At 30.2% G+C, this 26,828-nt stretch overlaps 1 protein-coding gene across 1 annotated transcript; it reads right to left on the bottom strand.

Annotated features, from left to right (window-relative positions):
* Positions 1-23,348: 23,348 nt before the first annotated feature.
* Positions 23,349-24,483, bottom strand: LOC106638870 (carboxypeptidase B-like). Its single transcript, XM_089592485.1, has 4 exons — positions 24,477-24,483; positions 24,210-24,409; positions 24,055-24,139; positions 23,349-23,554 (listed from the first exon to the last, which is right to left on the bottom strand). Exons 1-4 carry the CDS (start codon positions 24,481-24,483, stop codon positions 23,349-23,351), a joined length of 498 nt encoding a protein of 165 aa, XP_089448611.1.
* Between the last annotated feature and the right edge of the window lie 2,345 nt (positions 24,484-26,828).

Below are 26,828 nucleotides of genomic sequence, written 5' to 3'. Positions count from 1 at the left end.
TATTACTATTAACATTATGTTACTCAAAGAACTGCAGCTAACTTATTGTCACAAAGTATCCTCGTACGTATATCTTAGTTAAAGATGTCCATCACACATGCGTTTTCTGAAGGATCTTTTTGATATTTTAACAATATGGAAAACACGTTATAATGTTAGGAAGTCACATAAAATTTGAGAACATTTCCCAATATTGTTTTTTAGTTATTGAATGTATAAAAAAATTAAATATAACACTTAACCATATGGAGAAGTCACATGAAGATTCAATTTACATTCGAAAGAGATAGATTAAATTCATCCGTTACTTTTTGCATGACGCAATAACATAAGAAAAATATTATATTAAATTTTCAGAAGCACTGATAAGTTATTTACGCAATAATAGTACATCATGCCACTATGTTTTTTCTCGGGTGGCGTATATTTTTTTTCCTACTTCATGCATTCTTGAGTGGCTTTCGACAGTCCTGGAGACGAGGGCATTCATCCGACGATAACTACCATTTCTTCCTAAGAGTACAAAACGGAGCTTAATTAAAGCAGGTAAAGCTTGAATTATATTAACATTTCATTTTCTTTTCTTACTTTATTAAAAAAATAAAACTGAAAGCTATGATTGACGGACATTAGTGATCAAAGTTACTAAAAATGACTGCCAGCCGACAACATTATTGTCTGACACGAGTTTCATCACACATTATGAGTTACTAACACCGACACGAGTGATGTACAAGACTTAACGTAGTATATGCGACAAACATTGGTATACATTTTTAAGTAAATAACTAAAATAACGCGTTAAAGACTTGTACACCTAATATTATTCACATATAAACGAGATATACTTCGTTAATAATTTTTGTATATAAAGTTTTTCCATTGTTTAAGGTTTTATATACTTAAATTGAGGTAGTAAACGTAACGTCCGCAAGAGAGGCTGTGCAAAATTCAGGGACAGCGTCCTGGTGTTAAACCAGGGGGTCAAAGCTAAGCTGTTATAAAAAAAATCATTTTAATTTTCCAGAACTATCAACAAACTGTTTTTCATCAAGATTACATTTTTTTTTTGCAAAATCATAAAATAGTTTAAGTTATATGATTTTCTACAATCATCATATCGCTTTGAATAACTAAACTGTCATATTTTGTGTGTTTGCAAATTTTCTTACATAGTTATTTGATTTTATTACATTAAAAATAAACCAATTTTAATTTACCACATTTTTTGTTATGACACCACATTTTGTGTTTGATTGTTACAAAGATACCACATTCCTCTATGTTAATTAATGATTTGCTAGTTATTGCTTGTTTAAAATTGTTGTAGTCTTGCAAAAAAAAAAAAAAAAAAAAAAAAAAAAAAAAAAAAAAAAAAAAAAAAAAAAAAAAAAAAAAAAAAAAACTGGTGTAATGAATTCTAGTATTATCAATACACTTTTAATATACATATGGAATCTTTAATTTTCCTCACAAAAAAATGTGGAAAACACTAACTAGCTTCACAGTGCTAGAAAAAAAATGATTATCACTCATTATATTTATTTTACTTTTTCTACATCACAAAAAAATTCTGTTTTGAAAAAATTGTGATTACTTTGCATCAAGTGGGCAAAAAAGTTCCACTTGAGGCCCATGACGAAAAACAATTTTGCGGTCTATAAAAAAGATATAGGTGCATGTATATAGGTAAACTTGTGCATAAAAAATAGTTGTTGTTTCTGCCGCATATTTGCTCACTGAAAGAAAATCTGTTTTTTAAAATTAATTTAGTTTATCTCATAGCAAAATATGATCATTTACATAAGTATGCATATACACATTTATATAAAAACGTTGAAAAATTTTTTTATATAAAAATCAACTATTTTTCAAATTCTTTAGAATTAAATATTCTAAAATGGCGAGTTTCCAGTTTTTCTCAAAATAAACAATTTAACATAATGTATAAGTAATGATAATTGTTAACCAATTGGTTGAACGGAAGATCTTGGCTGTAAAGTGGGTCGTTGATAAGAAGAGTTTATGTCCAATACTTCAGTTGATGGTCTAAGTTGTCTTGAACTGATTAATTCATCTAAAAACATAATGTCATTTTAAAAAACTTAGCATATACATGTCTTATAAAAAGACATTTGTACTTTTTGGTATTATCTTGACAGAACAGGAAATTAAATGTATTTATTTTCTTGAAAAGTGTATAAATTTATATCTTTAATTTTGAGTATTGTTAATGATCTGGTGTGCCCTTGATAGAAAAAATAAGATGTAAAACATAAGCGCTGTTGCTCCGTGGCTACCTTATGGGCTGCAAAATAGCCCCAGGGACGATAGAACTTATCCAACAAAAACTATTATTCTTACAATATTAACATTTATAGAAATGAAAAATAAAATTCATTAAAATAATTTTTAACATAAAAATATTTTAAATGAGATTTAAAGTATAATAATTGATTTCTCGAAAATAGTAATATTATTTCAAAATTTATCAATTCTTAGTTTTAGACACTTCTTTTGTAATATTTTACATTTTAATTGATAAGGTCTACTTAAAAAAAAAATGTAACATTACGTTTACATTGTATAATTATATAATTTTCAGTAATAATATTCTTTTAAAATCATCTATAATAATAATTCTGTAATGATAATTATATATATGACGTAAAAACGATGTCTGCAATTTTATTCTTTTTTTAATTATATTAACTCCTATTGTGCAAGTAACAAATTTTAATAATTTTTTTTTTATGCGCGAGTGCACCTTAAAAATGACTATTTAAAAACAATCATACCAATGATTATGTTTTAAAATTTTGAAAACTGTCATTTATGCTGGTTGTTTTTTAGCATCAACATAAAAAAAAAAAAAAATTGCTTCATATTTTACATAGTTATCTTGATATATAAATGTGAGATTTAAGTCTGTTTCATTGTTATTTAAAAATAATTTTTTTTTGGCGCCATACAAACTTTTTGAACGGTTTTTGCGTATACTTTTTCAAGTGTGTGTATGTACATTTTACTCATCTATTTTGTCTTGTGCTTTTATGGTACATGTATTTAAAATGTTCAATAAAATGTTAGCATTTATACCTTTCCGTTCTTCTCGTGAAAGTAATTGTGATGATAACGTTATTAATTTATATCATAAAAAAAACATAAAAATAAAATTATTATTATTGTTTTTTATTTCACATTTTATAATTTTTAAATTTAAGTATCAGTTATTTATTTTAACAAAAATAATCTGTTAGTTGTTTAGATATGAATATAAGAAAAACTATAACTTAAATACATGATTTTATGGTTTTTAAGTAAGTTATAATTATTTGATCTGATTTTCATGTACTTAAGAATGTTTTCTTAAAATTTTTTAACAGAGTAAAACAAATAATTATCACTTTTTTAATATTTCACAGATTTTAGAAAAGAAAATGTAAAAAAATTTCTGATGAAACAATTAAAAATTTTTTAAATATTTAATTATTTTATTTCTAGATATTATACATAATACATTAGTTATTATAACCTGTTACTTGTCCTCGTAATGGTGAGCGTGATCGATGCCTTGTTTCATGAGAGATCACTCTTAACAATTCACCTTCACTTCCTAAAGCTGTATGGTTGTTTTGTTCATCTTACAAACTATTATTATCATTTTTTTTTTTTTTAATAATAACAAAAATTCTTAAGATATTAGACTATGTTATTTAATATGTTACTTAATAAGAAAAAAAAAAAATTCTACGTTTAGCATATTGATAAAAAAAAAAAAAAAAAAAAGATTTCATCTTATCATAAGATTTTATCTTACGTTTTTTAGTAGATAAAGAATTGATCATTTTTTTACATATATTTTCCAGGAATATTGGAGAAATAGCTTTGTCTAAATCAGAAGTTAGCTTTATTATTAGCTTATATAATTATTAGCCTGTATCATAGCTTCAATTACTCTGATAGAAATTTTACTTGAATCTTTTTGTTGTAAAATGTTCTACTCAATAGACCATTTTGCAAGTCCATTATTTCTTGTTTATTATACATTAATGGCAACAAATTTAAAAAAATTCTTAAACCGAAAAACTTTAAATTAACAGAAAAAAAAACCTTGTTAATTTGACCAGAACAGTGAGAAAACATAGATATTACGTTGCATAATAAAAAGTAGTGAGTAAAATTACGAAAGTCGCACTAAGACATCTGCTAGCACCTCTGTGCTCTTATATCTTTTGCAATGTGGTGGCCAACCGGTTGCAGAGTGCCTTGTCAAGAATGTGTTTTAGAGGATAGTCTACGCCTCTTGAGAATAAAAAAAAAAAATTTCTATGTTATGTATACGTTCAAAAATAATTAATAGGTTATGCTAATAATTAAATTGATATTCGTTGACTCATGTATATATATTTGCTGATTGATGTATTCTGAAACTTTTTTTTTCTGGGATCCTAGGAATATATATTGCATTATCAATGGATCCTAGAAATGTATTTCTGGGATCCTAGATATTTTATTTACTATTTTCTGGGATCTAAAATAGTTTGAAACGCATTTTGTGGGATTGTAAATTGTAACATACCTATAATCCTCAGATATATATAGAATGAAATTGTTGGGTAAAAAATAAACAAATCAATGTGTTTGCTTCCAACATATGAATGTTAAGAGTAGAGTCAACAAATTATTTAGAATACAGCACTAGGAACACTCAGGATTACGTAAAATGAATGAAAGTTAATATCATAGCAGATTTCAACGTATATCTGAAAATATTCTAAAGATTAAGATTTTCTCAGCAATAAAAAAATGATTGTATGTCAAAAATCTTTTTTTGATGCAATAGATAGCCATGGACTATACCGTTTGCTGTCAAATATTTTTTCCTTATACAAGTGAGGTTGTGAATATACTATTAAGTATACAGTGATCTACAATGATTGAGATGAATAATGTTTTATCTCTTTTTCCTGTACAATTTACTTCTTTATTGAATAGTGTGGATTGAATCTGTTATCGCATACGGATTCCGAAAAAAAATTAACCTCGTAAGTACGTATATAATATAAGAACTGTTATAATAGTGCAATTATACATAATTGACAATTATTATAACCATATACGAATTTATTCCTGATCCTTTATACAGTTCCATGAATTTTAATTTTGAAATGTAAATTGTTATGATCGCTTCAGAAAAAACTTTTTCTTTGGAACTGTATAACTTACAATAATGTAATAATTTTAAAATTTTTAATAGCAAAATCAATGTTTTACAAACGAACAATAGAAAAACATTATTTACTAGTGTTAACAGAATAATAAATAGTACGAATAACACAAACAAATATCATGGACAGAATCAGACAAAATTGACAACTTTACTAAAGTCTTAATTGTTGCTGTTGAAGCAAAAGAACCACAAAGATACTGCTAAAACTTTGTAACGATGCAGCTGTTTTATGCTACTCAAGAAGATTTACGAAGCAAGATTATTCTACTCAGAATGATTGATAAATCGTCACTATAGGTAATATATATTCAATTTAATTTTTACATAACAATGTTCATTTTTTTCAAATTCCAAGATCCAAAAATGTTTTTATTTCTTTTTTAAAAGACCAGAAATTTACGACTACCTATCTAATTATTCCGCTAACTTTTTCTTTTGAACATAAGACCGTTTAGTACAACTTAACTGTAATAGAAAACAAATTATCATCATACCAACTACATTTTTAGCACTAATTCTTATAGGCAAAGCTTTTTCCTTCTAAATATGTGCATATGAATGCTGATAAAAAAATTTGACAACAAAAACACTGTTTTCAGATAAATTATTTTTCCACTATACATTGTCTTTACTTAATAATATTCTAGCTAAATATCAAACCATATTACAGTTGATCAGAAAGAGATAATAATTTCTATTGTATCTATTAATTTAGTTTTCATAGGCGTAAAAAAGAATTTATTTTACCATATAAATATAAGCATAAAAAGTAAACAAAAGGTATAGGATTTTTACTGTAAGCACATCTCAGGTGGCACTGCCAACGCCAAAATTTGGAACTAAATTTTCCAGCATTTAAAGCATTAGGTATTATGAAGACGATTCTATTTTAATTAACTACAATCTCATTTTCACATGGCAGCTTGTGGAATTAATAATTCTTACACGATATTAGTATACTTTATTGATTTTAAATCATTTTCTCGGTTCCGTTTTACTTGACAAGGTATTTTTTCTACGTTGATCTAAAGTTTTCTTGTAAAAAAAGGTTGTTTACATAACATTGTCATTTACGTGTTATAAACAATAAAATCATGGATTTATCAAAGGGTCTGTTTTAATAAAAATTAAATAATTGAAAAATTGATGGTCATAAAATTTTTTTAGAAACAATAGAAGCCTATAACCAAAAAATTAAATAAGTCATTGTCATTTCTTCATGTTAAGTTAAGTAAATAAATAAAGTCAATTTTTATTTTGACGAAATAATTTTTTCCGTAATTCTTAAAAAATTCAATAAAAAAATGAACAATTTTTTCGCACATGAAAAATGTAAGATTAAGAAATCTTTCTGAAAATGTATTAGTTATTAATTATTAAAAATTTAGAGTAACTATACAAAAAATTTAAAATTTATTAATTGATTTAAAGACGTTTGTTTTCTTACTATTATCTTGGGGCTCGTCACTTGAATTAGATTCATTTTCATTTAAATCATCAATACTTTCAACATCAGTATTATTATCTTCATTATCATTTTGGAAAACGGAGATATCATAATCAATATTTATATCTGTGTATTTAAAATAATTTTTTTGGTATGAATAATCTAAAAGTTTTAAATTGCCTAATAAATAGTATGATGTTACTTAACGCTCTTATTTGCCTAATATTATTTTACCTTATATACCATTTATTTATAAAAAAAAAAATATATTTTTTAAATTTTCTATAGAAAAATATTTCATGTTCTTACATAACACAATAATAATTAAAAAATGATTGATCTCTACATAATGCGCATAAACTTTATCATTTGTTAATTCTTAAAACAGACCCCAATAATATTTTTTTTTCATGCTAACACATGAACGTTAGTAGTAGAAAATAATACTCAAATTTTTACCCAATCTAAATTCATCCAGGCATTTAACTTATTCACGACCATTTTCGTCTGCTTCACTCATGTCTAAGACCTGGTTATTTATTTTGTCGGCAAGATTACCACAGCATAAATCACCTTTAAGATTAGAAGCAATAACCAAAAAACTATCCAAGGTTATTTCTTTGTTATGCAATCGTCTCCATGCTAAAAGTGTTCATATTTTTTATAAATAACTTAGATTTCATTATTTTCTCATTACGTTTATGTAAAATATGTTATAAATTTTCATATAAATTAAATTATTCTATTACAAAATACAAATCCCGTTGTGATCTTTTGTGTTTGTATATTGTTGAATAACAAGGATGTCTACTAATTTTTAAGCATTGCTCGAGTCTCGCAACATCAGCTCTTGCAATTTTTTGTTATTTCATAATTTTTGCCAAAATTATATAAATGATTTTAATGTATTTTTGAAAAAAGATTTCTTTTATTTTCATGAGTGTTATGTTTTATTTATTCAAATAATAAATTTTTTTTAGTAATGAGACAAAATATTTAAATGCTTTAATTATATAGTATACAGGACATGCACGTAATTAAAATTACTCACCAAAAAAAAATTTATCAAGAAAATAATATACATAAATCTGAGTATGATTAATCGTCCACTCTGAGAATAAAGATGGAAGGGATAAGAGAATTTCTGCCAACGATCATTGTGGTAAAAGCGTTTTATCTAAAGGTACACTACTTAACCAAAGACAATATCATATTTTGTTCTCATAAAATATCTTGAACAATAGAATTTATAGAGGAATAAATGTTATAATTTTTATAGGAGTCATGACTTATCTATACAAGTCAGTCATAACATGAGATTTTGTCAGCATTCATTAATTAATAAATGTTAGAAGTATCACAATAATGATCTCGTCTGCTCCACATGCATCGTAATTGTATAGCAGACAAAAGTGCATCGATTAGTCGGAGTTCTGTAACTTTTTTGTTCAGACTAGGAAACTAGATAATTAAACTTGTATTTTTGTTTAATATCATAAAATAAATACATTCATAAGAGGAGCTTTACAGAAAAGAGAATGAGAGATGAAAGTACTGACTCTAAAAAGCTAGAGTCAAATAGGGTAATTAAAAAGAAAAAGAAAGTGAAAATGCTGGAGCACCAGAGTAAAAAAAAGTAAAAGGAGTAAAATAAGTAAGATAATTATTATATGGATCTATTACTTTATGTGCAGATGTATTTTTATAAAACCTTAGAAAAAAATGATTTTTGTGAAATGTTAAATGTTTATCAAAGGGATAATTAACTTTAAGTAAAAATTGTGTAAAAAATAAGGTTGTTAAAGGAGGTAATAGTTGGTAGAGGAAGAAAGTAGTACGCTAATAAATATGGAGATTAAACTAGTAGAATTACACATCCATAAGCCAAATTTGGGAATTGCTTGTTTAACTATCGGTCACAACACAAACTTTTATTTAAACTGTACATAATTAGTTAGGCTATAAAATTTATGTATATCATTTTTTTCATACGACTTACAGTTTTCAAAATATTTAGTGAAAACTATTAATTTTTTGTACGTGTTATGTGAAACACTATTTAGAAACAATTAAAACAATTTATGAATTTTGTAATTGGGAGAATAATTTTGATAATTCTGATATTACATATTAATAAAATATTTTTATCAAATACTTTTTACAAACAAAAATTCAAATATAATTTTATAATAACTTACAATAAAAATCCCAAACACAAGGATGAATGCCAATTTTGTGTTTCAGTTGGGCGTTATAGGACTCGCTAATGTTGTTAGTACGTCTTGTTAATCCATATACAGAAAATCCATGAGGTTTAACGATATTCAACCAATATTGTTCATAATAATTTAAGAAATTTTGCATTCTCCTTTTTGTTGAAAGGCTTAGTTTTGATTTCAAGTTATAAAATAATTCTATTATACTTTCTGGAGGGCATAGGGCTAGTCCTAGAATATTTTTTATGAAAGTAATTGCTTCATCATTATCTCGAACATAATCAGTCAGTTTTAACCTCTTTATTTTACGGAATAAAACCTGAAAAATAAAGGTCATTCTCAAGGTCTCCAAACATTTCATAAACATATTTGGGAAATTTTTAAAAATATTTAACTTTTGTGACTTTAAGTACAATTGCAATTAATAGGAGTTTCTAGCGTAAAAAAAAATAATCGTTAATAATTTTACGATTTTATTGACACAAAAATAATAAGAAAGGACAAGAAACAAGTAATCCATGAAATCATTAATGCAAAAATTCATCATAATCCATTGATAATTTGAGCTAAAAAGTTACATTACGTGATTGTAAAAGAAAACCAAGGTGTAAGTTAGAAACTCTCGCTGTTATACTGAGTGTCCTAGAAAATTTTTTAATTTCAATATCAATTCAAAAATTTTTATATAGGATGAATTGGGCATCATTAAATGAACAGAATGTATTGACATAATTATTTTACCTATTTTCTACACTTTGCATTTTTAGGCACGATCAAGTCTATTTTTAGTACAAAACAAACTTTGAACCTGGCATGAGGGTGATCTGAGTTGTTCATGTAGTGTATGCGTTAACGTATGTATGTATGTTATCAATTTTATTGAGTTTACTTAGTTGCATATGATAACGGAATAATATCAAAATTAAAATCTGTTATTTAAGTAACACATTTTGCTCTGATACCTCATAGATTGGTCGTGCCTTACATGCAAAACACTACGTTTTGCATATATTTAGCCATTTGTTAATTTTTGCCATTTTTTGTACCCGTAATGATGATAAAAGATGTGATCAGAATAAATGTCAGTTTTCACTATAGGCTGCCACCATGTTGATCCAATATATATTCTGTAGTGTGCATTATTTTTCGAATCGTCATCGTGGAACATATTCGCTGAGTGCAAGTTGGTGAAGGGGAGGGCTGGCACCACTGGTCACTTTTACAAGTAGTCTTATGGAATCGTTTGGAAAATCTGCCAGTAGAACGCGTGAACTTATTCTCTCCCATTTAACTTAACATAAAAAATCTGGTAAAAAGCGGGCAGCATTGAACTTGCACACAGCGAATTACGATCACTTTTTCTATAGGATCAATAAAAGTCCGAGGGGCTGTTAGAAGCGCCCTAGTCGGATGCACATGAGTGATGAACCCTATTTTTATTAATGAGGGCACATCAGCCTCTCAAAAATCTCTAATGAAGAATAAAGTAATTTACGGACTTCCTGGGCTGAAAATACTTATCCACCCACGGGTGCAAAATGATTAGCTCGTGAAAAGTGTTTCGACAAGCACAAAGTAAGACTTTACGCCTCTTCAAACAAAAACATTATTCGCACTTTAGGCACAAATATACAAAAACCCCCACGGGCCAGATTTTCTTACTTTGCGTCCATGATATGAAATTTGAGTTTTCATTACATTGAAGTCATCACTACCAGTGTTATTTTATAGTTAAAGGGAACATAGTTAGTTCCGGTTGGAAAACACTTATGTGATGAATCCTACTTTTCAGACAAAGAGTACGCAGTAAACGCTTAAAGGTCCAGAAAAACGCATTGTATCAAAAAACTATTATTATGTTATTCAATGCCAGATATAATATAATATTTACCCACACTGTCGTAATGAAAATTGCAGCCGGCGCTGTGTGCTCTTGCAAAATTGCTTTTACATGCATTACGTAATGCTTGCTCAAAGTCAGTCATTACTGATATTACGTTCAATTTGTTTGGCAATGCATTTGCAATTACATTAATCACGCATTTGTAAGACTGCTGGCTTTTGTCTGACATTATACACGATGCCAACGGTATTGCCTAAAAAATTATTGGTAATATCTATTTAACTGGCTTAGATCTGTTTGACTAATTGATATTTTTATTTATATATTTTTGAACGTACATTATAATCTAAAAAAAAAAAAAAAAAATAGGATGGAGTTTAAAATGATAGGGAAATGAACTTTATAGAACGATAACTTCGGATAACAATATGATTTAAGGAAATTGGGTTAGTGAGATATTAATATTATTCTTTAACTATCGAAAATAAGATGTTAAGATTTATTATGTACACTAAAATTTCTCCTACAAAATGAAAAAGTATTGTTACTATTGTTAGGTAAAAAAAAATGTATTAAAAAGATAAATATTATGACAGTCCTAGATTTCCTTCTCATTTTTTATTATTAACATTTTATAAATAACACAGCCACACAAAAAAAATTTTGGCCAGATGGTCTAACTATGCTGTCTATGTGTTTTTCGGGTTGCCGAATCTTAATCCGAGGACAATTTCACCCCAGCACATCACGTTTTTGACATAACCTCTAAAAACACTTTAACATTTACTAAAATCATTTAAAAAAGTTTTTCCAGTCTGGGGGTCTGACTATGTATACTATATGCTTTCAGGATCACTGATTATATAAACTTAAAGTTCTAGGACTTCCATATTTCTCTCGGTATACTCTCCCATGCAATCGTTTAACGATACAGAGGATCGGATCCTCAGTATCGGCGAATGGTCAGGGTGGGAAAGTGAGCCCGCAGGCGTCGTTATCATACGACCGCTGCTCTACATTGGTTGGTGACTTGGACAGTACGATGTATTCTGTAATATTGTATGCCCAAAGTTTGACGTAAGTTCTCTATGGAAAGTCATCAATGATGATATTCGACTGACTAAAGCTTTAACTTAATATCATTGAATTCATTCATTTATTTATGCACATATTTGTTAATTTATATATATATATTTAATTAATTGAGTTAATTTATATTTATATTTAGTTATATTTATTTACATATTTTAATTTGTAAATTTCTTACATATTTGTTTTTATACATGGTTTATTCTTTTATATGGTTTTAGTGGATCTTATAGTGTTTTTTAAGGTTATGTCAAGAACTTGATGTGCTGGAGTGAAATCAACCTCAGATTGAGATTCAGCAACACAAAAAACTTATAGTATGCGTAGTAAGACCACCAGACTAAATTTTTTTTTTTGTATGGCTGTGTAATTAGATGAGTGCAATAATTTCTACTTAAGTTCTTTTTTTTTAATTGTATGTGTGCAAGCATATTTTTTAACAGAAATATTAACTTTTGTAAAACAAATGACTTACATGCCCATCTTTTATTTCCATTATTGTTAATATTTGATAAGCATCATCTAAACGAGGAACAATTTGATATGTTGCATCTATGAATAACTGTTGCACATAATTAAATTTTGTTGTCAAAAAGTCGTGGTCATAAAAAACTAAATGACCGTGTCCATTTTGGGTAACAAGGGTGCAGGTCATGGATGAGGTTCCAAGATTTCGTAGGTGACTATTATTTACATCATTTAATTTTTCATTCAGTTCTCTAATGGTAGGTGGGCTTCCTGGAAAAGACACTTTCTGCCATCTTTTCATTGACTCTTTCATACTTATGTAAGTGATGTACTGGGCAGCAACTTGGTGTCTACATTTAATTTAAAAAAAAGTTTTATAACAAGTAAATTAAAATGCAAAAATTTAACATAATATTAAAAATTAGCATAAAACTGCAATTAACTTATCAAACTAATATTAATGATAAGCCAATATTTTAGCTGGATGTATTAACTTTTTCAGGATATATAATTAAATGATCGTTTTTTCCGGATGCTATTATATTTACTTTTTTTGATGTTTTCAATACTTCCGGGAGTTAACAAAATACCACAAAATTGCATTAGATTTTTTAAACTACTATTTATGATAATCCACGATTTGAGCTGGGAATACTGAGTTTTGTTAAAGATTTAATGAAAAAACGTGTTTTTCAGATGTTTTCATATTTTCTTTTTTTGATGATTTCAATATTTCCGGAAGTTAAAAAATTGTCAAAAGTGGCAGTAGACTTATCAAATCACTATATAAGATATGCTATGATGTATGCTAGGTATATTAACATTTGCTGCAGATACAATTAAATAACCTTTTTTTAGATATTTCGTATTTTTGTTTTTTTCTAGGGCACAAAGTACATACATGAGGGCCCAAAGAGCGCGGTGATGTTTGTGCCTGAGTTACGTATATTTTATTTTTTACCGAGGGTGGAATGTACTATTTTGCGCTCAGTATCTATAACCCCTAGGCTTAAAGCACTTTTCCGGATGTGAACACAAAGTGTGAGCAAAGTTTGGTCCGAGGGCGTTAAGTGGTGGTTACACTTCGTGACCATCACCAAATTTAGTTTCAACAGATAAAACAATGAATAATGAAATAAATATTTAATATAATAAAATGTACACGTTTTACTATATAAAGAATTTATCTGCGTTTACCCAAGCAGTGTATGGTATATTTAAAATAGTGTTGTCTTATATAAGTTATACAATTAAAAACATATATTATCTAAACCAGAAGAAATATAGGTATGCTTATTTGGAAGATTTGAAAGGTCAGACACAGCCAATATTATACAGGGAGTAAGTAACAATAAGACAGCACTAATTTTTCGGTCATTAAATGCTACTTTAGTACAGTCTATGAATGCCCTAACGTTTTTTAAGTTTTCAAAACATGATTGTATGTTTCTTACCATTATTTAGGCAAAAAATAATTACATGTTAGATAACTCTGAAAAAATTTACGTTCTTTTTAAGAAGATTTTATGTGTGTATACATTTTACCCAGATCTTTTTCCATACGTACTTTCTGAAAAAAAATTGTTAAATTCTGCAGCTTAACATATTTTTGTATAGATGGGGGTCACTAATTAAATTTTATTAAATCATACTTTTTTTATGGTTTTTCTTTTGTTTTTTTTTTCGTTTATTCTGATACTATTCTTATCCGAATACTATATAATACAGTTGAGATGCAGCTCTAACACATACAGACAGTACATTTTTTGTTGATTGTATGGAAATTATTATATTGTAGTATAAAAAAGGCTCAGATGACTTTGAGACCTATAGCCATTAAAACTACTAGGTATATCAATCACTTGAAGAATATGCTTACTCAATTGAGGTAGAGACATCGTTAAATATCTCACGAAGAGGGCGCCACAATAATTCTACACTCAATTTATTTTTTATTGCTTCTCTGAATTGTATTATATCTCCTTCTAGATCATGTGAGACACAATTAGACGAGTGAGCATTTTTTTGTTGAAATATATGTCCGTTTGTTAATTTTGCGGTTCCTTTGCACATGTTTGTTGCACACTTGATATGTCTATAATATAATAATTAAAAAAATTTTTAGTACACAAAATACCCTCAAATATTATTTGCGAGAGCGTCAAATAATTGATATTTGTATAACATAAGAATTAAAAACCATTTAGATAAAATATACAAAAATTTTCTTAAAAACACAAAAATTGCATTTTGTTTTGGCTACTAATGTAGTAGTTAAGACTGCTGCAGGATACTGATACAATACCGACTAGTATTGACTGCTAAACGGCCGCAGCTAAACACCAGGCTCTGGACAGTTGGCCAAGGCAGGCCTTGGCCAGTATTGTAGAGTGACATATGGTTATAAAGTGACGCGATGGATAATAAAAAATACAAATTTTTTCAAATTTTATTAGTATACGTGGGCATATGTGTCGACGGAAAACTTAGCTTTTTCCAAACCTTCTTAACTTTTTACAAAGTGGCGCAATTTTCTAATTTTTTCATTGGACGCGTGCACACGTATCGACGGAAGACTCATAGTTTTCTAGGCCCAGTAGCCTATCGCGGCTTGAAAGACTTACTGAAATAGTGTGTGGAAAAGATAGAAAAATTTTTAAGGTTATTAAGCGACGCAGTAAATGAAAAAAAAAATTACAATATTTTTCTAATTTTTTTAGTATACGTGGGCATATGTGTCGACGGAAAAATTAGCTTTTTCCAAATCTTCTTAACTTTTTATAAAGTGGCGCAATTTTCTAATTTTTTTATTGGACGCGTTAACACGTATCGACGGAAAACTCATAGTTTTCTAGGCCCAGTAGCCTATCGCGGTTTAAAAGACTTACTGGAAGTGTGTGTGGGAAAGATAGAAAAATTTCTAAGGTTATTAAGCGACGCAGTAAATGGAAAAAAAAATTACAAATTTTTCCAATTTTTATTAGTATACGTGGGCATGTGTCGACGGAAAACTTAGCTTTTTCCAAATCTTTTCAACTTTTTATAAAGTTGCGCAATTTTCTAATTTTTTTATTGGACACGTTCACACGTATCAATGGAAAACTCAGAGTTTACCAGGCCCAGTGGCCTCTCGTGGCTTAAAAAAATTACTGGAATTTTATGTGGGAGTATTAGAAATATTTTTCAAACAGTTAAAAAGTGACACAATGAATGAAAAAAAAGTTACTAATTTTTTCTAATTTTTTTAGTTTACGTGGGCATACGTGTCGACGGAAAACTCAGCGTTTTCCAAACCTGTCAACCTTTTTATGAATTGGCGCCCTTTGTTAAAAAAAATTTACAAATTATTTTTAATTTTTTTGTTGGATGCGTGCACACGTATTAATGGAAAACTCAGAGTTTACCAGGCCCAGCGGTCTCTTGCTGCTTGGAAAACTAACTGGAATTGTGTGTGGGAGTAATCGCAATATTTTTCATACGTTTATAAAGTGACATAAGAAATGAAAAAAAAATTACAAATTTTTCAAATTTTTTTAGTATACGTAGGCATGTGTCGACGAAAAACTTAGCTGTTTCCAAACCTTTTTAACTTTTTATAAAGTGGCGGAATTTTCTAATTTTTTTATTGGACGCGTGCACACGTATCAACGGAAAACTCAGAGTTTTCCAGGCCCAGCGGTCTCTCGCGGCTTGGAAAACTTACTGGAATTGTGTGGGAGTGATAGAAATATTTTTCAAACGGTTAAAAAGTGACACAATAAATGAAAATAAATTACAAATTTTTTCTAATTTTCTTAGTATACGTGGACATACGTGTCGATGAAAAAGTCAGTGTTTTTTAAACCTGTCGACCTTTAACGGCTTAGAGAATTTTTTTGTAATTGTGTGTGGGAGTGATGAAAATATACTGTTTTTAGTTTTAAAGTTGCGCAATTGATTGAAAAAAATACTAATTTTTTTATATTTTTTTTAGTATACGCGTGCATACGTATAGAGAGAAAACTTAGTGTTTTCCAAGCCTGGCGTTTTTTACGGCTTAGAGGACTATTTTGGAATTGTGTGTGGGAGTGACGAAAATGATTCTTATATGGTCAGAAAACTCACTGGAATTGTGTGCTGTCTTATCTCTGGGGCCCCTCAGTCCCGATATTGGTTATTGGTGAGGCTGTATAGGTTTGAGGCTAGTTTTAGCTTCACAAACATACTATAACCTCTATTGTAGTACTATACAATAGATACATGATACTACACATATAAATATTTAAGCCTGCCGATGCCCTGGCGCTGATAAAAGGCTTGTTTGGCCAGACCCTAGTCATAGCTTTTTGATGAGTTATGGGAAGAGTGATAATCTCTTTAACAAAAAAAAAATTTTTCAAATTTTTTTTTTTTTTTTTTTTTTTTAAATAAAACATTAACAAATAAATTAAAATATCAAGACACACTTTTTGTAAGTTAAACTGTAAAAGATGAAAGGAAAAACTTACAACACATTTCCCCGTTTTCCACGATGGCTCACATGATACCTTCGACCATTGTGAAATCTTTGAGAGGCACTTTGCACAACCACTTTTTTTCAGATGAGAAAGAATAACTTTATACTGCACTACGGATTAATGCTCTGAAAATTTTCAGAGTCTTCTATCACCTTTTGACAGATGTACACTTACATGCACTGAAACTGACGTTTTGTTTTTTCATATCTGCCGACACAGGAAATTTGAAGGGTGTACATAAACACAAAACTGTCAAAGCGCAGAGCTGTCGTCCACCAACATTATAGATATTATGGTGCAGGCCCGTAAGCGACTGTGTTACGTCAATTGCGCTGCGCAATAGGGCTATCCTGCAGCACAATAGACTCAACACAGCCGCTTACGGGGACAATTCTACCCTGCACGCTCTATAGCGCTCCATGTGACTACAGCCTTAGATAAACGTTAGATGATCGGTATGGAAAAGTCATTTTTTACCTTACTAAATCCAAAAATTGCCGGAACTTTAATTTTTAAATAAATTATTGTAAAAAAAAATAACTGGGAAAAGTTGTGGCTTAGTTTTGATTTTTTGTATTTTTTTGATCGATTTTTTGATATAAGATGCGTTTTAATCTTGCCGCAAATGGCACTTAGGGTCAACAACTTTTTATATATAAAATATAATGCACTTTTTAAACACCAACAAAACTGTTCACTAAAATCAAATATGACAACAACAAAATCAAATCTCGACAATTTATAATGTTCCTTAATTCTGGTGAGAGTGGCGGCTGGTTTAGATTTTGACCACTCTCGGAAAGGTATTTTCACTTCTGACGTCATCATGCACAATAGCGAGGGCTGTGGGACAAAGTTTGAATTTACGCAATAAGTTTAATCGTGACTACAAAATTTATTGAGATATTCCAGTTACTCTACTTAAAAAAAATTTTTTTTAAGTCTTTTAAAAGCATCTGATAACACCTATTTTGAAATAAAACTACAAATAATATTTAATTATTAATTATAAATTTTTACTAAATTACATAAAACTTAGCTAAACAGAATAGTGCGGATTGTTTGGTTAAAGTGCGAATTACTCCTATACCTAACAGTCAATCGCATCGGCTGCACGGCTGATGGGTAGAGCTTTTCATGAAACTATCATGTCCTGGAAGTAACAATGATAAACGTAGAGCTGAAAGTACTCAAAAGCTAGGCAATACTTAGAATATTTAAGGACCAATAAAGACATTGTAAAAAATGAGAGTAATTTTTACGTTCTATGTAAATACTAAGCAATGTTTATTTTGGCTGAGCAATGAGATGCTGAAAAAAAGTACAAGTTGCATTTTATTTTGCTTTTTCTCTAGTGTTGCTAACACTTATTTTCAATTTAGCTCATGAAACTGCACAGTACAATTACACCAATCAATTGATAGATTCGTTTAGAGTCACTCAACATGTTACAATATTTTAGCACGCAAATTTTCCAGTATATATTTTTTTTTTTTTTTTTTCAATTACTGTCGAGTGAGCAGTAATTAATGTCTGCGCAGTAGTTAGGTTATTAACACCTATACCTTGCCCTGTGCTCAACTTCTCACACCACCTGTGTCGCCCGGCTTGCCAGACGAGACAGATAAGCTGATAACATGCATTAAATTATTCAAGAATTTTTTAATCAGCTATGTTAGGAAAAAAATAGTCTCAACTTTTTCGGCGGGTTCAGTTTCACTCGGTTTAATTATAACTATAAAAAATCCTTCTTGATACTCAAGAGGTCTGAAATGGATGTAGAAAAAAAATGGATTCGATGTAGTAAATGAAATAGTAGTCATTAACAAAAGTTTTATTTTGTACAGTTTAACGTAGTTACTTTATACAGGAATGATCTTATTATTAAAGATAGTTTTATAAAATAAATATCATCTTATATTGTATTTCATGTTAAATTTACATAAATCAGAAAATTTTTAACGAACATAAATTAAAATACATTTTAATTGTTAAATATAAGTAAGAATTGAAAATAAGTATTAATAAATTGTTTTGTTTCAATTTGTACCAAAACACGCAGTAAAAGTTAAAATCGATTTCAATTTCGTTAAAAGTGTATAAAAATTAAAAATAATAATAATAATAAAAATAATAATAATAATAAATGTAAATAGATTATTTTTTCTTATGCATACAAATTTCAAGTAAACTTAAAAATATTGCTAAGTATAGTAATCTTTGAAGCCATACGTGGTTATATAGCATGGCTTAATAAAGTTTTACATACACACATATATACACACGCATACCCCGCAACAAAGGTTGTTAATGTCCTTCAAAATCTTTCTTTTGCTTCACCTCGCACACTTCACTGTCTTGTTCTGGCGGTAAATACCAGGACGGCAGTTGGCACTTCCGCGACCTCACAACAGCAGGTGGAGAGCTGTAAGCCGGCTCGGGTCCATCAGAGCTGTTGTTGGGTGGCGTCGGCGGGCAAGCAGCGGAGGCATCCGCATAATCAACGACTGGCTCCTGTGTTTCTTCTACTGGTCCCGGCCGCTGGAACTTGTCTATATTTATGATGTTGACAAGTTTTCTGACGTCATTGTCTTCCAACATCCATTTTTTGGGGGTTAGGCCAACCTTACGTGCCTTGGCCTTACTAGAAAACTTGTTGTTAATGGCACTAACATCAAGAATTTTAATTTTAAGGCCTGGCCTCTGGCACGCAAGACTGTCACTTTTTGCACTTTTGGATAGTTTTTTCAGCGTTTGGCTGTTGGGCGACGGGGCACCGGACTCAGCTGTACTCAATGGCAACGAAGCCTTCAGTATCTCGCCCTGGTCCACATCGTATGTTGCGGCCGTTCCACAGCTACTGCTGCAAATCCGCTTTGGACGGACGAGGGTATGCTCCTCGTCACTGTCCTCATCGGAACGTCCACGCTTCAGCGAAGACGAGGAGCTTGCAGATTTTATCTGCAGTCTGTCAAATTTTTGACTCAAGGCCAATGGAGTTAAAACAATAACTCCACTGCTTGAGGCCAACTTAGAACAAGACTCGCGAAGAGTCTTTTCTTTTTGCAGCCACTTCTGTAGCTGATATCGATGAATATCAAATTTATGAGCGGTTGCGCGCTCATTCCGCTTGCCGTTTTTAAAATAAAAATCAAGCACGGTGAGTTTGAATGATTTTGGAGATGCAAGACCGCTACCCATCACAGTTTTTAAATATCCGTTGCGCGGATAATGAGGTAGCTGCTGTCGGTGTTGAGATTTTGGCTTGCATCTCAGCAGCTCGATGATGGCACTACTCTTGCAAACCACTTCACTAGCTTCCGCACAAGACATTTTTCTAAGTTTACACCTGAGGTCGTAACGGATAACAATCGTTTCACTGCACTGGTCACTTGTTACTAAAGCTTCTGTTGCTACGCTAAGTTGGGCGTACTGCGATAACGACTCACCTCGTTAAACACTAACGCACTATAGATAGATGACTGATTGACTGGCTAATTGCACCAAGCATAAGTATTTTTTAATTATCAATGTAGGTACGCACGCACTCACAAATGATTAGCCGCTCGGAGAGTTTGGAGAAGCCTCTTTCTCAATTTCCTACTCTACCTCGGCCTATTATCACTGCGGCGGGCGAGCGTGATAACAGAAAAACAATGCAAGCGCGCAGTTTTATCACTGTGTTGCTGCGTTTTGTGTTTCGACACTTTTTCATGCCACTTCTGAAGAAGTCAAAGCTACCAGCTTTTTTTCATAATGTTCTTCTACTTTTCCAATTTTTTTTTTTTTTTTTTTTTTTCACATTCTCTTAAAACTGCTCGAGAAAATAATACAATTATTCACGAGAACTCGAAAAGATAGTGCATCGAGCTATAGCTGGCCTTTTTGGTAGTTGGCATACCTACAAAGCCCGCTTTTCCTGATTTCTCACTAACACTCGCCTCGCGCTACTGGTAGGTAAATCCAATATGAAACAAGCACAAAGTTAAGACGATCTTTGTACTCCAATAAGATCGAATTTTTGGTAAACAAGCACGACTCTTTCAGTTATTTAAAAATTAAATGAAAAAGTTTAATGAACATGTAATCAAAAAGCCTAAGGCTAGTTATTACCAATCCTTCCTTTGTTATTTTACGTCTTTGTGCGATTGGGAAAGCATATACCACCTTAATTACGTTTCCACAAAAACACCTAATCACTGACGATCTTATCGTAAGATTCCATCGTTTGTTGGACGATACTAATATTGTACGCCATACAGTACTGCCGTGTTTTCTAATACGTCAGTAAGCCGATATTAATAACACATACTTATTGGAATCACGAGTTGAAAAGTTTTTAACAGGCCAGTTGACGACAGAAAGACACATTACCAAAAATTTTTTTTTAACAATTTCTACTTAGTTTACTTACAAACTTGAATAAGACTTTTTTCCTCTATATTAGTTGTAAAGACTGTTATCAAAATATTAGTATTATTAATCGATATACTGGTGGATCTTAAGCCACACACACATATACACGCACGTGCGGGTGCATGCACTGCTATTACTCCTTATTTTTGGCTGTATATTGTCTGATCTAATGTCAATATTTTTAAAGACTAGGTATCCAATTTGACCTCTGTGTACTTTATCCAGAGTATTGCTGTCGTAACTTCTCACTAGACGGTAGTAGGAATCGGGCAGAAAGAAAATAACTGCTAGCAATCACTTTACAAATTGCTAAAAAAATGTGTTAAATTAATGACTTCAGTTGTGAATCCTCTCCATAAAATTATACGAATAAAAAGGTTTCATGTAAAAATTATTACTACGTGCATGTATATTTTGTACAAGGTCAAAGTATACATTTAATTGTATTGAAAATATTTATGAATCTTCGTACTCTGTCTGGCAAGATACTTGCGGTCCCGCGAAATTATAGTGTCATTTTATTTATAATTTTGCTAATGTACAGTTTCAGTCGACTTTTAAGGGAGTCGTGATGTATCGCCCACCAGTGTATATAAAAAGTTGGGAAGCTCATTAGTTCTTGTTTGTCGATAGATATTCTACTGCTATTAATAAACATTGGTTTAATTACTCGAATTTTAATTTGTTCGATTTTATGGCCACTTGGAATTTTCGTATTAGTGAGATAAGCGTGAATTTGGGTATCTGTACGCAATTAAGTTTTAATTCCTTACAAGATGCTATGTCTTGATTTAAAAATAAAAATAGATAAAATTTTAATGTTCGAAAATGGGCTTAACCTTTTGTTATTAGGAAATTCCTAATACGTTTAAAAAAATTAGGGCTGTGTATTCATAATTATTTAGTAATTTCAAAATTTTTTTTTTTTTTACTTAAATCAGCTCATTGATAGTAAGTTACTTTATACATTTATATCTATCTATCAAGGTATTTTCAAAAAGTAAAAATTTATGAAGAGGCAGAAAACTAAAGTTGAGGTAAGGAAGAAGGATGCACGCAATAATAACATTTCATTTTATGGGTTTAAAATAATTTCTTGTTATCCTCTTAAATTCCATTAGTTCATTAAGGTCGTACAATCCTAGACAGCTACACGCTTATAAGAATATACAAAATATACTGTTATAAAAATTCTTTAATTTAAGAGATTTTTAAGTGACACTTGTACCTAGAAAACGGACTTGTAAAAATATCCAAAGCAGTGCATATACTGTTGTGTTGGCTCTAATACCAGCCTTATGTCATAATACATTGATAACATAATATTATATTCTATGGCTTCCATTATCGTAAGTCATAAGAAATTATTTATCTGACTTGTATTGCTGAATCAATAACCTGTTAAACCATTACAATTCAATAGAATGTACTCCAACACTTGAATATAACACATCAGTGGAAGTCATTGACGCCGACGATAAACCACTTGAAAACAAAAATTGATCCAAATGTACACTCCCAGGATTCATCCAAGCTTACATATACCCTCTCGAGCTCATAACAAAGAAAAATGCGATAGCATTGATAAAATTTTATGTAATAACCCTTACTCTACAATGTGTACACGCCGAGCGCGGTGAAATCGTCAACTATATAAGCAACCCTCAGACGCGCATATGCCACAAAGGCTGAACGTTGAGAAAAAAAAAGAGAGGAAGCCCGAGCAAACAACATTAAAAACGTGTAGGACTCGGACTCTCACTTTTTTTTCCTTATATTTTAATATTGTCATCAGTTTCCTATTGGTTATGTGATTGTGGCCCTTGGGCTTGGACGGTTATGAGAGTCGTGTGTATGCATGTCGAATGAAAAAGTTCTCTTTCTCTTTTCTCACTCTCTCTCTCTCTCTCTCTATCTCTCTTTCTGTTTTATATATATCCCATCGTAACCCACTATAAAGAACTTTGTTCTAAAATAGTATAAAAATTCTTTGGATCCTGAACGAAGTGCCCGCCAGCAAACGTGAAATTTTTGCGTATGCATTTCCCTATTTCAATCAATAGTGCGTAAAGACTTTTTCCTTGCACCATTACCTGCTCCAATGCTCTTGACTTACAATTAGTATAAAAAAGACTTAAAACTATTTACTCGCTGCATCCTGGCAAATCTCTCCGTCGGCATATTGAACGAAGACTTTGAGGGCCTCAAAGACTTCCTGACCCACGGGTAGGATTTCTCTCGGTGGAGGCGCAAACTGCCAGGAACCGCACGGCAGCTCGATGGTGTACGCCAAACTCGAGCCAGCCACCGCCATTGCCCAGTCATCAGAGGAGCCAGCCGATGCATCTGAAAATCGATTATTATTTTTCATTTCGAAAGTTAGGTGGTCATCATACTTTGTCTCTTTTTCGTATTTTTTTTTCTTGTTCAAAGCGTTCTTGGAGACATTAAAAAACAATTACCAAGACGCACGTATTGATTCAAAATAACTGTATACACCTGAGAGTCGATTATTCAATTGGTTGTACTTTGAAACCTCTGATAACTTATGAACAATTTTTAACATTACTAGATAAGTTTGTTCTAACCTTTGTTTTGAAATTATGAATATCGATGCTGGTAATTTCATATTTTACAACTAAGGAATTTTCAGACTGTGATTCTTCTTGTTTCAAGAATTTACAATAAATTTCTTAACTCATAGTACTGACGATCTAAAATCCATTAAGTGAGTACTCAAAAATCACCTAACTTTGCACAATATTCTCGCACACAAGGAATACTTACACGCACACTTGGAATTGAGGAAGAGTGAAGAACTGTAAAAAGGCATTAAAAAAACTTACACAAAGTGGCCATGGAGGAGCCGACAGTGAAGCGAGTCCCACGGACTTTCGAAAGTGCCAGTTCTGCTTTCTCACCGACACACCTCTAAAATCACAAGTTGGTTGGATGTGTATATTATCTTTATTCGATTATTTCATGCAAACACAATACTTACAAGTTCGGGCTCGTTTTCCGGATGCTCCGCAGTGTAACTCCACAGGTAGATAATGTAATTTCCGTATGAGTGGAAGGAAAGATAAACTCGGAGATTCTCGATTGACAAAAAGAAATCTCTCAATGCGACAGTTTTAGGCTCGGAAAATGGCTTAGTACCAGCATAAGTTTCCGCACAAGGATTATTGGATGCTCCAACAGCTGTGCATTTTATAGTGACAAAAAATTAGTAACATTATGTTCAAAAATTATTAAAAAAATAATTTACAAGACATTTCATGTATTTCACACATATATTGCGAAATACAACTCAGTATTTCAACATTAATCACAAGACTCAGACATGATTAGGGTAGCCCAACTATTTGATGTCGAAAGAAAAATGAATCACTTACTGGCCCAATAATAATCAAAGTTGCGATTCCCATCGGTACCCACACAACGACTCTCCGGAAAAATTTTAAATTTTTAAATTTTAAATTTTTTCCGAAAAATTATAACTCTGAACCGGTAATTTTTTAGAATCGTTTAATAAAGATGAAAATTTTATAGAAATGTCAAGTGTCAGAACACTTTATATAATATAATCTTTATTTTTATATGAATATTAAAAACAACATATTCTCATAATATATATTTAATGAATTGTTAAAGTCAAAAAAATTATTATTTAAACAACTATTTTGACAGAAATGCTATAATTTTAAAATTTTCCATTCACAATACTGATTCTTAGAAGGTTTATATTTAAGAGAAAAATTTTTACGGTAAGCGCAATCAAAGAAATTCCGTTTTTTTTTCGAGAAAAAAAAAGGAATTTCAAATCTTATAGTTATAAGTTATAAAAATTTAATGACACGAACTTACTTTTAAGTAAATTAATTATAAAGAACGGTTCACAATTCAGAATATTAAAAAAAGTGATGATTCAGAACATATCATAATAATGAATTTAAAAAATACGAAAGGTCAACATTCCGAATTATTTAAATGGATAATATACAACGTAGGGTTGCACACACTATTCATATGAATTATTATTTGCTAATTTTTTAAGCACTCATTGCTGCTAGACATATGTATACATCTTTTGAAATTATTTTATTTTATTCATTTCTGATAGGTATATAAAATAATTTATCTTATGACATGGTAACTTTTTTCATACAGTTCATGGCGATTTTTCTTTGAAATATTATACCTCACTCATCTTGAAGGAAAATAAATGAGACTTTGATTTCTCACGTTGCTTGTATTCGATTTTTTAACAATCCAATTTAATTGATCTAAATGAAAGATAGTCGAATAACGTTATTTTTTATTTATCTTCTCACCCACGCAGCCATATAAAATATGAAGTCTTTAAATATAATGAAGATTAGTGCAGCCTGAGATCTTTGTTTTTCTCTCTTAGTATATTGGTTTCTACTAATCAAATTTGACTTTTTGTCTAAGCAAATGAGAATTGAATCACAACCACTTCATCTCTGCTCCATGAATTCTCATGACAAATATAAGTAATTATTTATATTTATTATTTTTTATAGATATAATTATGGCTGATGTCCATTAGTTTATGGTAAATATTTACATGATACGTCTTTCTAGCATGCACTGCATGAAACTTGACTTAAAAGCTAGATTGAAAATGCTGTGATTATGCATTATGATGTTCAATTTTTTTTTGACTTATCTTGCCAAAAATGATAAGTTATGTAAACTCATTTCTCAGTGAATAAGTATTTCTAAAACAAATGAACAACTATTTATAAATTTTTACACTTAGTTTTAATGTAATTTATCGAAAATTTATGTACAAAAAAATTTTTTATTAATATTAACAATTTATAATACTTTTAACATGCAATATACGATGATAAACATTTTTCTTTGTAATGCTATAAGTTATTTAAATTAATAATGAGTAGTATATACAAATTAATAGTTCTAATAACATTCAATTTCTTAATGAGTGATAACCAACCACATCCACTCTACAAACTGGACATCTAAATAATGAATTCGCTTTTTTTTTTCGCTCGTATTGACGCAATGAATCCAGGCAGGACTCACAAGCGTGTATATGGCCACAAGGTTCAAACATCACTGAAGGGTTAAACCGAGGCATATTCGACATTCTGGATCTACAGAATAAAAGATTAATACCTGGAAACAATAACTCGACCTACCTAATATGTTTATTTATTTTTTTTTTTTTCAATGCTACATAATTTTGCGTTTACAACAAAACTACCTTTTTAAATTTTAATAAAACATATTGTTACATTAGATTAATTTCACACTGTTTTAAAAACATTTTTAATTGTAAGATAATGCAATTATTTGATTACTACAATTTATTATTCTAAAACATCTCATTTTCCCAAACGTATGATCTTTTATTTCATTTTAGTGAATAAACATAAAAAATAAAGTCCCAACATTACACACTGGCTAGGTGATCCGTACGCCAGGTTTAAACTTTATTCATTTACTTACAAAAATAAACGGCTGGTTAGAAACCAACGCCAGTTTGTCTTTGCAGATAAAATCATAAGGTTTTAATGTGGTAAAATGATTCTGCAATTGATAATAGGTTTATTTCCTTCTACAATGACTT

This window comes from Copidosoma floridanum, unplaced genomic scaffold (genome assembly GCF_036245765.1).
Source record: "Copidosoma floridanum isolate Cflo_tuat_1 unplaced genomic scaffold, Cflo_Japanese_pri ptg000018l, whole genome shotgun sequence".
NCBI classification, from domain to species: domain Eukaryota; kingdom Metazoa; phylum Arthropoda; class Insecta; order Hymenoptera; family Encyrtidae; genus Copidosoma; species Copidosoma floridanum.
The sequence above is the reverse complement of the archived record's forward strand: the minus strand, read 5'-3'. Positions and strand labels throughout refer to the sequence as shown.

What these genes read in the sequence shown, in the direction of transcription:
- LOC106638870 (XM_089592485.1), bottom strand. An exon ending in CGGAAAACGAGCCCGAACTT is followed by an intron (nt 24,140 to 24,209) that starts GTAAGTATTGTG and finishes TTGTGATTTTAG; the next exon opens with AGGTGTGTCGGTGAGAAAGC. An exon ending in CTCCTCCATGGCCACTTTGT is followed by an intron (nt 23,555 to 24,054) that starts GTAAGTTTTTTT and finishes ATCGATTTTCAG; the next exon opens with ATGCATCGGCTGGCTCCTCT.